The 12,341-nt window shown below is 41.1% G+C and overlaps 1 protein-coding gene across 3 annotated transcripts in view; it reads right to left on the bottom strand.

The window, feature by feature from the left end:
- The window catches only part of SCAI (suppressor of cancer cell invasion), a 45,303-nt gene that overhangs the window by 15,570 nt on the left and 17,392 nt on the right, over positions 1-12,341 (bottom strand). The window contains exons 4-9 of one of the 3 annotated variants that reach the window (XM_075716719.1): positions 6,294-6,389; positions 5,581-5,667; positions 4,909-5,007; positions 3,472-3,568; positions 1,942-2,040; positions 697-849 (exon numbers count right to left, since the gene is read on the bottom strand). In XM_075716719.1, the coding sequence (XP_075572834.1) occupies positions 697-849; positions 1,942-2,040; positions 3,472-3,568; positions 4,909-5,007; positions 5,581-5,667; positions 6,294-6,389 (631 nt within the window). The remainder of the gene's footprint in view (positions 1-696; positions 850-1,941; positions 2,041-3,471; positions 3,569-4,908; positions 5,008-5,580; positions 5,668-6,293; positions 6,390-12,341) is intronic. The other 2 variants (XM_075716720.1, XM_075716721.1) reach the window with 2 other exon arrangements.

Below are 12,341 nucleotides of genomic sequence, written 5' to 3'. Positions count from 1 at the left end.
CCCGTGAATGACATTTAGAAGAGCTCACAGAGGACATTTATTACCTTTTATTACTATTCTATTTATTACTGGCCTACCAGGCCAGTTCACTGTAGTGCAGACCCCTACTTTACAAATTACAGACTTTTCTGGGGTGTTTACAAATAAAGTGCCAAAACCACTATGTACTATGAATTTAGACAAAATCTGAAAAAGAACACAAGCTGTAGTTTAGATACAACTCCCTTGCTTACCTGAAAAAAAGAGCTCAGAGAAGTCATGAAGTCTGTAAAACTTCACTATCATCATCATCTAAAAAACAAGATCTTGAATGTCTTTTGAAAACCCCTTCCTGTTGCAACTTCAGTTGCAACAAGCTGGAGCAAGTCATGTGAAAGCCTAAGTCAAGCTTTTTCTAGACATACCCCAGAGGCCACTCATGCTTGAATGTTGTTAAGAACACTCCAGTATATGAAAATCAATTGTATCTACTTAATTGACATGATGAATATAAGCAATAAGAGGTCAGTACCACAGGTCTAATATCTAACATTTCATTTTTACCTCCTCTTCTTGCTGCCACTGCAAACATCACAATCAAAATGTTTTAATGTCTGCCTCTATTGGAATATCTGTTGTATGATCAGAAGGGATGTCAAAGGGGGAAGAACTTTGAACTCCAAAGATACAAACCCAAGTCCCCAGAATTTCTTTTACCTGGTTGTTGCAGTTCCCAATAATCAGCGCATCTGCAAGAGCAAGCTGTCCCACTATCATTCCCTGCTCTAGCAACGGAGCTCCTGTTTCAGAAAGCCTGTTAGAGGTGATTACAATGGTGTTGTCATCATTTAAAACCATGACAGGGTCTGCCTAAAAAAAGCAACCAGAATAAATCAGGAATTCAAGAAAACATACAGATTTTTAGTCAGAAGTCCAAAGGTCTTGTCACTTACAGTAAACATTTAATAACTGAGGCAGATTTTTCAAATTAATTTGCCATACATATATTTGTATGCAGACTACAGAGTAATGCCTCACCACCTGGAAAAGCAACAGCTCTTGGGGACTGCAAGCAAATACTCAGCACATGTACGTGAAGCTACAGCAAAAAGAAAAACATACTTCCTCAAATGACATGAACACTGCTTCAGCTTTCCTATACCTGACGAACCAAATGTCATCAACAACCTTACAAATTCACGCAGAATAAACTAAGCATTCCTACAATATAGAAGAATCCTGCACTATTTTAGTTCACCTTCCCTTCCTAGAAATAAATAGGAAAGGAGATGAGTGAATGATAATGCTGCCATCCACTCTGGCAGTATTTAAATAAATACTTATGTTACCTAGTGACATCTTGTGCAAAAGGAGGAAAGTAGAACACTGTCTCATTTGACAGAATACACAAATTTATTTTCCTTTTAACAAACTTTAGAAGTTGATCACACTACAACTATGCTAAAGGCCTATCAGTTAACTGCCATGATTACACCGAATTTTCCATTATATACTGCTTATACATCACCAGTGTTAATAGACCAGTACTTCAACAAAGTACACTTTGAAACACAATCAAAACATCAGCAAACTGGATTGGCTTCCACAACAACAGAACTAGAGTTGGCAGTCTCTCCAATATTGACCATGATAACTGCTGTGCTTTCAATTCCACCATTTTCTGAACACCAAGAGCAAAGCCAGTAAGGTGACCAAGTGTATCTCAGCTTCATGCTTCTGTCTTCAATACGTTACATGACCAGGTCTGACTTCAGACACTTTAATGGCTGTCACTGTTACACTACTGTGAACACATTTCAATGATTAAATTGGACAGGAATACTGTCCCTGCATGTGGCACACCTGCTTACCACACAGAGGTGGTGATACAGGAACACTTCGGTGAACAAGTCAGAAAATTTCACTTCTAAACTAACAACTAAAAGGGAATGGTATTCTCACCTCAATAAATGCTGCCACTTCCTGAAGAACCAGGTTCCACTCCACCTGATCTTCAGTATTAAAACGATGAGTGTAGTCTTCAATTTCATCTGACAGCTCCTGATGTAAAAAGTTCAAAGACAGACATAGTCACTTCTTAAACTGAGAGCTTAACAGGCAGTCAGTAACTTTACAGTTCGGTTAGCTGTGCTGGCCTTTAAGAATAATAATAATAAAAAAAAAAAAATACTTGAGAACATATGCAGCACACTTATGACTAACATGCCAGCCAAAACGCGCTCTTTCAGGAGACAGAATGCCAGCGTTGCACTGAGTTTTGGCAATGCAAAATGTCTTTTAAGTAGGTACAAATGCAAAGAATATCTGGAGTTATACAACTATCCCACTCACATAGAGCCATGTCACTGGTTCTTACCATAAGCTATGGATACCAAGGACTCAAATTTCAGCTTACAAGTAATTTTAACCACATTGAGAAAGTGAATGGTATGGCTTTTTCAGCTGCTACTAAGCTAAGCTAGCAGTTCAAGTAAGCTTAGACACAAAGACAGTAATGCAACCTACACAAAACTGTCAATAGCAGAAGCTGCTTGCAGCAAGGTTGTTAGAGGGGTTTGGGAAGCATACGCTGTCAGGAGACGCATGCTGTTCCTTTGCTGTAGTTAAAGGGTACCTCCCTACCCAGGCTGCAGCTATTGGAATATTTTTACTTGGTGTTTAAACAATGCTATCAAATCATTTGAGCTTAAAGTGTCACTATTAAATGCCTGATTCACAGAAGATACTCACTGTGTTGGATGTCAGATATACTAGAAAAGCAATGATCAACATTGGCCTGTACTCCATTTGTTGTACCTAAAGAATTGTGTTTATAGGCATTCAATGCTTTACTCCCACAGCAGAGGCATATGCAGATCCAGCCTCTCCAATTTCATAGTAATATCTACATCATTGAGCAAGGTTTAATTTTGATGGGTCTCTGGAAGGTGCAAAATGTATTCAGGATGTGTTCTAGACATGGGACAGAGTGATAGCAGTTTGGAAGGAAGAGAAATAAGCTCAACATCAAGGTAGGTGACACTGGCTTTCCAAGCAACAGTGTGTCATGAAGACTTGCTGGGGGAGATTCCACCAATGTCTTAAATCCGCTCCAGGAATGAAGATGTACTCAGAGTTATCAGATCATCCCCACACTTTCAGATGAATAACATTCATCTTACAGTTTATTCCTAACTAACTATATAAATTTGTAAAGTTTTTCCTCTAGCCAAATGTTCACATCATACTGAATCTTTCCATAGCTCTAGCCATGTTATTCCTTCCTTCTGTGGCATCCAACAGCGTAATAAATTAAATGAGGAAAAAAAAAAAAAGAAAAGCTATGCTGCAGCAGCAGCTAACATCATAGATCTAATGAGTGATATTTCAACTGAAACAGACTGTATTATGGATTCCTTAATTTTAGGAGAAAAGCCCTGAATAACCAGCAACCTCCCACCCTTTAGCACCTTTATCCTCATTTTAACATACCTTTACAAGGTCCTTTACAACATCCATCTTGTTGAGCAAGAGGCAAACCACTATAAACCTTGCATAGTAACGCAGTTTCTTAACCACTAATTCAGGCCTAAACACAACAAAAACACCACAGCCAAATTTCAGATTAAAATAGAACACAGGTAGGCAACAGGGGTAAGGGAGAGGAGGAGTTTAAGCCTAGAGCAAAGCTGAACACTCCGCAGATTAACAGTTCTAACTGAATTCATGTGGAGATCAATAGCTACCTGGCTGCTTAGAGGTTTATTTAAAATTGAGTTTGGGGACATAAAATATACATCAAGAAAGCAACAGCCTCCCCTTTCCCCACAGTCTCCTTACATGAGAACAGGCATGGGAATCAGATATAATATGTGGCTCTTCAAATCTTTTGACAGTTCATGGGCAATATCTGACCCCACTGCATCCCATGATAATCACAGCTGGCTCAGAGTTCACCCACCTGGGACAACTTAGAGATCTGCAAGTCAGCATAGCCCATAACTACTCATCCATTTCTAAAATCTTCTGACAGCATCTAGAAACATGCTTGGTCAATCCTACCTTCTCTGAAACAGTTCAAGCATTCAGACTGAAATTGAGAGATTTTTAAGAGAGAAAATAATAGGATCAACAGATATCCGAACAGAGCAGGGAAACTTTCATCTTTTTGTGGCACACAGGTGCATTTAGACATCAGCCAGGACTAGAGACATGCAATTAGTCTAAATCCAGAGATCTTTGAATTCTTGACAGGAAGATCCCTAACTAACCTTCGGCATTTAGCTTGATGACGACTTCAGATCTCTTCTTCTTTACCTTGATGAGGGAACCCAGGTTTACTGGCTAGAATGTAAGATCAGGATCCAGAACCAAGTTCTCTACCTATTCTTATTTATATCTGTCTATGTTCTTGGCAGGCAGCACATTTTCTGCACTGCCACAACACAGCCCTGCTTTAAATGTACCCTTCTCAGTATAGTGTCTTCAAAGGAAGACGTTATGCCTCCTGAAGTTCTTGGACCTTGTCCCAGTCAGTTACAGAGGGCTGTTGTACTGCAGTACTAACTGATGTTCCCCTGAAAAGCCTGATTAGAATCAAACAGGTTCCTCTCCTTCAGCCCAGCTGACTTATCTTCCACAGTATGCCACAGCATACTATCTGCCAGCGCTGATACTGCTCAGGACTCAAAAGGACAAAACTTTGGGGCTAATAGCTTTCTAGCCAGGACCAGATAACAGAATATTCCTCCACTCATACAGTGAAGTTCTTGTTTATACTGAGGTTTTTAATCATGGCAGGAAGATTAAAAGAAACTTCCTCCAACAACACTGATTTTATCCCAGTTATGCTCCTACAGTTTATAGTTATTTGCTGCTTTCATACGCAGTTCCAGTCTTGAAAAAATGAGGGCATTCATTCAGACATACCTGTCTTCTTTGTTGACTTGGGAATAGTATGACCTCTGCCTAATTGCTGAATAGAAGGAGAAAGCTTCATTGAGATAGCTGGTTTCTGAAGTGCGCAAGCTGCAGAGGAAGAACCAGATTAGCTCACCGCTTCAGATTGAAATCCATGCCAAACCCTCCCTTCCTGCCCCCTCAACCATCTTGCGCATCAATAGCAAAACTCCCTCCTCAAGTAACATCGTATGAAAGCCAGACTCATTCTTTGTGCCTGATGGAAAGACAGATTTCAGAGCTTGGATTCCATTTTGGATAACAATCAAATCTGCCCATCTTGTGCCCATATGTACAGGTGACAGGTTAATTCAAAAGTTTAAAGGAACATTAAGCTCCCAAACTTGTAAATCACACTTCTGCACAAGAGTTGAATGCAGCACACATGGAAGACTTCAAGACACTTTAGAGGTAGGAGGTAAGTCCTTAGGCAGTATCAACGTCACTAGCAATATGGTATCGGGCTCACAGGTGCCTTTCTCTGCAGCACCCCTAGGCAGTCCCAAGGGCCTTCTCATTCAGAAACAGGCATCATGACTCAGCTGATACATTCATTTCTCCTGACTGAGTATCCAGATGTTTGGCATGGAGCTGCCACTAACACTGCATTCCCCTACTGAATCCTTTTCTGTGCTTACTTACTAATAATGGTAATAGAGCTGCCCAATCTTGGAAGCAATTTCCCCAATTTGCCACCGCTTCAACCCATACCGATTGTCCAATACTTGTCTATTTCGCAAGAGAGAAAAGAAAGATTAAAAGGCATTCCAGAATTTCTCAGAACATCACACCAGACAAGACAAAGAGCCACTGTAGGGCCAAATTCAGCTTTCATTACTGGTGTGGCATTCCCAGTAGCAGTCCCTCACAGAGCCAACAGCACTGCATACACACACCAGAACAAGAACCATTTATCTTGCATAAACTTGCAAGAGCTAGACATAAGTATGTTGCACAAAATACACACAACAAAAGGTCACAACTTCCCAGGAGAACACTCAGACTACGCAGCCAATGTAAGGTGTGAAAGATCAGAGCCCACGCTGCAGCAAGACGCTTCACACCATTCCAGATGGGTTCTGCACTGCAGAAGCCATCATCCCAGCTTCTCCTTGGTAATATCTTAAAGCAACATGCATTCAAGTAGAGCAAAAGGTTTTGTTGAAAAAGTCACACTGAAAACGCTGCAACATTTTAATTCATTAGACTGTGAGCACTACAGGAAGTGACTATTCCCTCCCTTCATGCTTGAATAACACAGTGAAATCTCAATCTTAACTGAGGCCCCTAGGCATACCAGAGATTAAAGTTGCACTTAAATCCACAGAACACATCTGCCTACAACATTCCCTTACCGATGTTGCTGTTGAAACTTCCAGAGTTTGGTGTAAACGTCAAATGTTCGCCCAAAATAGGATTGCCACTGCTTTTGCCCGTACTGAGGTAAATCCCTGCAACAGACAAGTGACAAACGCAGAGTTAGGGAGTAGATGCCAGTTAGCCCAGTGTGACAGCAGCGTATTTGTGTCAACGTCAGAATAGCTTTGGTCAGAAGTGGCTTGAAATGCTTCATAACTGCACCCAGAACTACAAGAACCATGATTCCAGTAGCTTCTCAAAACCTGTTTACTGGAATCTGCAAGGAAATCCTGTTTAGCTTGTAGGAAATACCTATATCAAGATCTGACCATAGTATCCCTAAAAACATGCCACAGGCCAGACAGCATATTCATTTAACATATATACAAGAAACAACTGCATAGGCATATGTACAAGAAAGAAGCATGCATTGCAGGGAGGAAGAAATTCTTCAATGCTGTCTCCTAATTACTGCTTCCTACTTTCAGATGAATTCTCTAATCACTTTTCAAATGCAAAAGGATTGAATTTATCAGTATTAATAAAGGTCCCATGCATTTTGCCAATCTTCCAAGTGATTGCCTACATTTAATCACTGTTTGGGGACACAGAGAGCCAATGTCTCAAACTGCCTGAGCTTTGCAGGTTCTATACAAAAAAGGATGATGCTTTAACATCAAAATGAAGGTGTGCAGCTTAACCATAAGTTTTTGAAGTAAAACTTTTCCTACTAAGACAATAACGCGGCCTTCAAATGCAAGAACTGCAATTCCATCACTTATTCAAAGAACAGCAGAATTATTGTAGTGTCTATTGCCAGTCAACATCCACAGTGCTCAACGTCCTACCTGAGAGCGCTCGCCCAGCTCCAAGTCAGACTGACTGACAGACCCCTGCACAGTAGGCCCCTTACAAAAGGCTGACTCTTCCTCCCCAAAAGATTCAACAAGATGAGCCCTGCCCAACAGCTTCCAGCAGTTATACAGGTAGGCATTCACTTCTAAGTTAGTTATGAAACACATTGTATATTTACAGTGTATTTATATGGTATTTATTACGAACATATGACGCACTGTACACATGAGCTTGTTCTCTCCAGATGTGCCTGGGATTCTGTAATGGCTACTCCACACACAGAATAGCAGCAGATGGAAGCAGTGCTCTCCATGAGCGAGTTAACATCAGTCAAGTGGTTGGATACGTGCAAAAATATTGGTATTTATGGACAAATACAGTCTAAACTGCAAAAAGGAATCCATGCTCTCTAAGTCCTGCCTTTATCAAGGTTCCTCAATATTATCAGGTTCTCAACAGCATCAGAACAGGCCTACAAATAATCACTCCAAATAGGAAATGACCCCGTTCCTACATGCATTTTTCAACAGGTGATTGAAAACATCTTAACGTCTTGCTAAAAGAATTAATTTTACGGTTATATGCACAGAAAGCTAAATTGGACTCTTGATATTTTATCATAGTAAAAAAAACCCTACCCGAGAGCAAGCAGAATAATCTAATGGAAATTAGTTCATTTAGACTGATAATATTTCTTGCTACTCATTAAGGAAACAATCTTTTTTAAATGGATGAGGCTGTTGACTGTGTTTCAGAACAAGACCCTATAACATCATACATCAATCGGCTGTCCAAACGTCACCAGCTCAAGCAAGCATATGGATGCTCACAGCTAACATTCACTGGGTCAGGTTACACCATCACCACCACATTTGTCACCCTCTAGCTCACAGTTAGTGATATGTCAGAACCTGAGACCTTCCGGGTTTTTTTTTTCATATCAGTCTCCAGTGCTATAAGGCGAGTCAGTCAATCCAGTTCAGTTCTGCTTTCAGACCTCCACTCGATTTCCATGCCGTGATATATTTCCCTCCACCTCCACCCCACAACTATGATGTAGTCCTAAGGTTTTCAGCTTTAAAGGTTGTCCTCTCAACTCTAACAGAAGGCTGTCACCTGGGAGTTACCTGAATCTTGGAACAAACGCAACAGAGAAGACCGAAAACCCTCAGTCGCACTGAGCACATGCTGCCTACAAATCTATACTGAAGCTCATTCAAAGGAGGTGTACAACTCAATGTGGAAATGGAACAGCTTTTTCAAGATAGCATAATCTTTCATTTGATTCAAGAATGATTTCTTCAGGGAATGCTCTCTCAAATCACTGTCCTGGCTAACATACCATCCACTACCTCAGTCTTCAGCAGACGGGCACAGAAAAGCAACATATTCCACTTCCCAGCCTGGGAGGTCGAAACTGAGGGAAACACCACCTTTTGGAAACCATGCCATGTCCTCTGGAGGAGTGAGACAAGAAAAGCAGTACACTGTGATTTCCAGAGCAGCGTACTGGCACATTTCTGCTAACTGTAATTGCTTTAACAGCACCCTAGGTAGAAAAGGAAATTAATATTCCTTTGCTCATCAGCCAACTGTACTTCCCACACAGCTTGAAGGGACCTATCTTAGTTACTACATGTAAAATGAATCTGTTATCAGCTATGACTCTTACCAGCCTGAAAAACCATTCCATTCCAGTACTTCTGCTGCTATTCCATGAAGATGCCAAGAAATCTAGGCAGGATTTTACCCCCCCCCCCCCCCCCCCCCCCCCCCAAAAATTAAAAAATTTTTTTAAAAATCCCCTCAAACTTGCAATTGGCTGCTCAACATCTTGGAATATACTTTAGTGTAGCGAGTGATAAACAGGAGTATAAACATGTGCTTCAGGGCACCAACATCTTCATCCAAATATAGCTTGATACAAACAAATGCAAATTTAAAGCATTTACTGCAATGAATAATTCACCACCTTCTATTGTTGTAATAGATGTAGAAATTTTAGCTAAACAGAAAAAGTTCAGAAACCATCCAAATACATGCCTAAGATACATTGCAGGCTTTGCTATAGCAAGAGGTAGTGTTAAATTTAATTAGCGCATCACAAGTTTCAATGTTTAAAAAAAGTGAATACAGATACAAAACAACACTAAAATTGATCATTTAAAAAAAAAAAGTAAAAAACAAGGTTCCCTGGCACTAACTTAAAGAATGACTGAATTAGCAAGTTGACACAAAGAACCCTACCAGTAGTGAATTGGGCTTTCTAGGCCAAGTTGCTTAGGACATTCGAGCAAAGATCTAACATAAGGAAACAAGAAAACATACCCTTCTTCTCTCAAACACCAAGACGTAGGTATGTGCACAAATTAAGAAATAAGCAGGTAAATATTTGCTGATCATTCTTATGCATACATCCCTCATTGGTAAGCTAATACGCTCTTTATACTTCCCCTGGCATCTTCCCCTGCGCACCTCTGTCACGCCCTCGATTCTGTACTTTCCTCTGTATGAGCTTAAGCATCCTTATAAAACCTCCTTCAACTCACTGCACTGCATTAGTTTTGAATATATGAAAATCAGTGGCGTTTTAAAAAGCCTCTGTTAGCGCAGCGTACACGTGTTTGGCCGCTGCTGTCCACAGTCACTGCTGGGTGTCCACACATATCTTTCTCAAGCAGCGTGCTTGCCTAATTGCAGCTGGCATAGCTGCACAATACCATGCGATTCCTCCGCTCCCCAGGGAACGGGAAAGATCTCCATGGAAACAGACAGTAGCACTTGTTCTTTTGATAGTATTCTGACATGGCTGTAATAAAACTTCATTTATGACAATACATTACCATGGTTTCACCACAGATTTTTGCAGACAAGAGCTGCCATTGCTGCTCTCCATTTACTGTTTTGTGTTCTGAACATCATGCACGTTGCTCCCATGTATCAACAAATTTTACTTTGAGAAAACGGATGCATAAGAGGACATTGAGTGCAGTTTTTTTAATCGGGCTAGAGGATCTGCATTATTTGGTGAGAAACAGCCCAAAAGAATACTAAAGACTCGATTGATTGCAGAATGGATTATTAATACAGCTACTCCCACTGAAGGGGACAGGGAATATATGATCCAGAAGCAATTATACACCCAACCTGAGAGCGAAAGACCTATGTTACAGCAAGACATTTTGCTACTTCCAGATCTACAGAAGGATACTAGAGCAATATGGAGAGAAAAAGGCAATAGCCTCATCTTCCTCCAGGGCGTGCCTGGCTGAGGATGCTGGGTACAGAACAGGCAGCGTAGGGGTACTCACTCACGCTGTTACTGATCACCATCAGCTTCATAGGAGGGAGGAAGCAACAGCAAGAAGCAATCCAGACGCAGAGGAGGGAATGGAGACGCTTTGATTTAGGACAGTTCTATCCAGACAAGGAAGACAGTTACACACTTCATTACAATAGCCTCCCACAACAAGTGGAGACTGTTTCCAATTTCTTGGCTTTTATAACATTCCAAACTGGACACGAAGACACGAACTCAGATGTTCTAATAGGATGGGTTTCTCATGCTGGGCACAGAAGACTGGTTCCCTTGCCACACTAGAGTGGCTGTGCATAAATTCCATAGACAGTCCAGAATTTTATCCAATTCTTGCTGTATAGTCTCAGCAAAGACCAGCACTACTTACGTGCTCATTTTCTGTCCGTAGTTGATTTCAGCCATGCTGTTGGCAGAAGCCAGATAATACTGGCTGAAAACCAATTAAAGGTGCTGAGGTTTGTTTGGCCAGCACCACATGGAAATTGTCACACAGGGACAACTTCCAGAGACGTGAAGATGTTGAGAAAGTCCTAGAGACTCAGCAGTACATTTCAAAATGGAAGGTTACAATAACTGTAAGTTTAATATTCAGAGCTGTAAATGCATTCACAGTTTTGACAGGTGATAAAAAAGACAATTTCCTTTTATGTTCATAGGCTCGTAGTAATTACAGGCTCCTACTCACAGAACCTAAGCAGCAGTGGGATAACAGCATTATGGCATAGCTTCCCTATCGCCTCTAGCAGCCCACAAAGACAATAAGCACACCGGTAACACTCACAGTAACTTGTCTCACTGATGCAATTGGTGTGAGAAGCCAGTCCCTTCCCAGTACCAGATGGGGTACAGCCTGCAGCATTACCTAAAGCTGACAGGGTCCTGTTGTTTCTACATCATCAGCAGCAGCATGGAACAGAACTAAGAGGTTCAACTTGCATCTTACTAGAAGCCCATAAAATAAATGGTTAAACACTATCACTTCTTCACATGAAAGGACAGCAGTCATGATTCTTGTGGCCTGCACAATAAGCAACAAGACCTTACGATCTGGGAAGGTATGATCTATGTGGAAAGTCTTTTCACTCCTTAAAGTTTCAAGCTTCTCTGTGATACTGAACACATTTAAGCACTTTTTAACATTAAAAAGAAAATAACTGGTGATAGTACACCATGAAAAACTGCTTTCCGACATGCTCCCTCTTTTCAGTCTTTTTCCAAGAAAAAAGCAAGTGGGAGTGGGGAAAGGAGAGAAGAGAGCAATTGGAACATACTTCATTAGCGGTTGTTTCTAACTTATAGCTCAGGGTGTTCAAAAAGGGAGTACAGCCGCTAGAAAGACAACCTCCCCTCTAAGTTACTCTAGCAGGCATGGCCACAAAAGGATGGTATCACTGGTAGTGCGAGCATGAAGTATACTTTGGAGCAGCAACCTTGGCAGATCATCATATGTTTTCCTCAAATGCTGTATTTGGCATCTGTATTGGGAAGAGAGGAAGGAAATGCTACTGAAACAAAGACGTGGCAGGCTGAGCCCTTGCATTTTTGGCAGCAGCAACAGCTAAGCAGCTGCCAACACAGCTATAGGCTCAGTTTGCTGTAGCTGAAGTGCCCAGAGGAGGTTTCAGGAAGGAAATCATTGCTCTCCTCTCCCTCCCCCATCGCTTCTTTTCCATGAAACATGGTAGGGACAAGAGAACGGCATAAAACACAACAGCAAAGACCATCATCATCTTCAAAACAGAAGGCAGCAGGCATGCATCAAATGCATTTATTATCCTAGAGGGAAAAGCAAGCAATCGGACTAAGAATTAGGACACTTGCCAAGTCATTTCCAGGTGAACTACCCAGAAGAGAACAAGCACTAACAGAG

The sequence above is a fragment of the Pelecanus crispus genome, chromosome 9, assembly GCF_030463565.1.
Source record: "Pelecanus crispus isolate bPelCri1 chromosome 9, bPelCri1.pri, whole genome shotgun sequence".
NCBI classification, from domain to species: domain Eukaryota; kingdom Metazoa; phylum Chordata; class Aves; order Pelecaniformes; family Pelecanidae; genus Pelecanus; species Pelecanus crispus.
The sequence above is the reverse complement of the archived record's forward strand: the minus strand, read 5'-3'. Positions and strand labels throughout refer to the sequence as shown.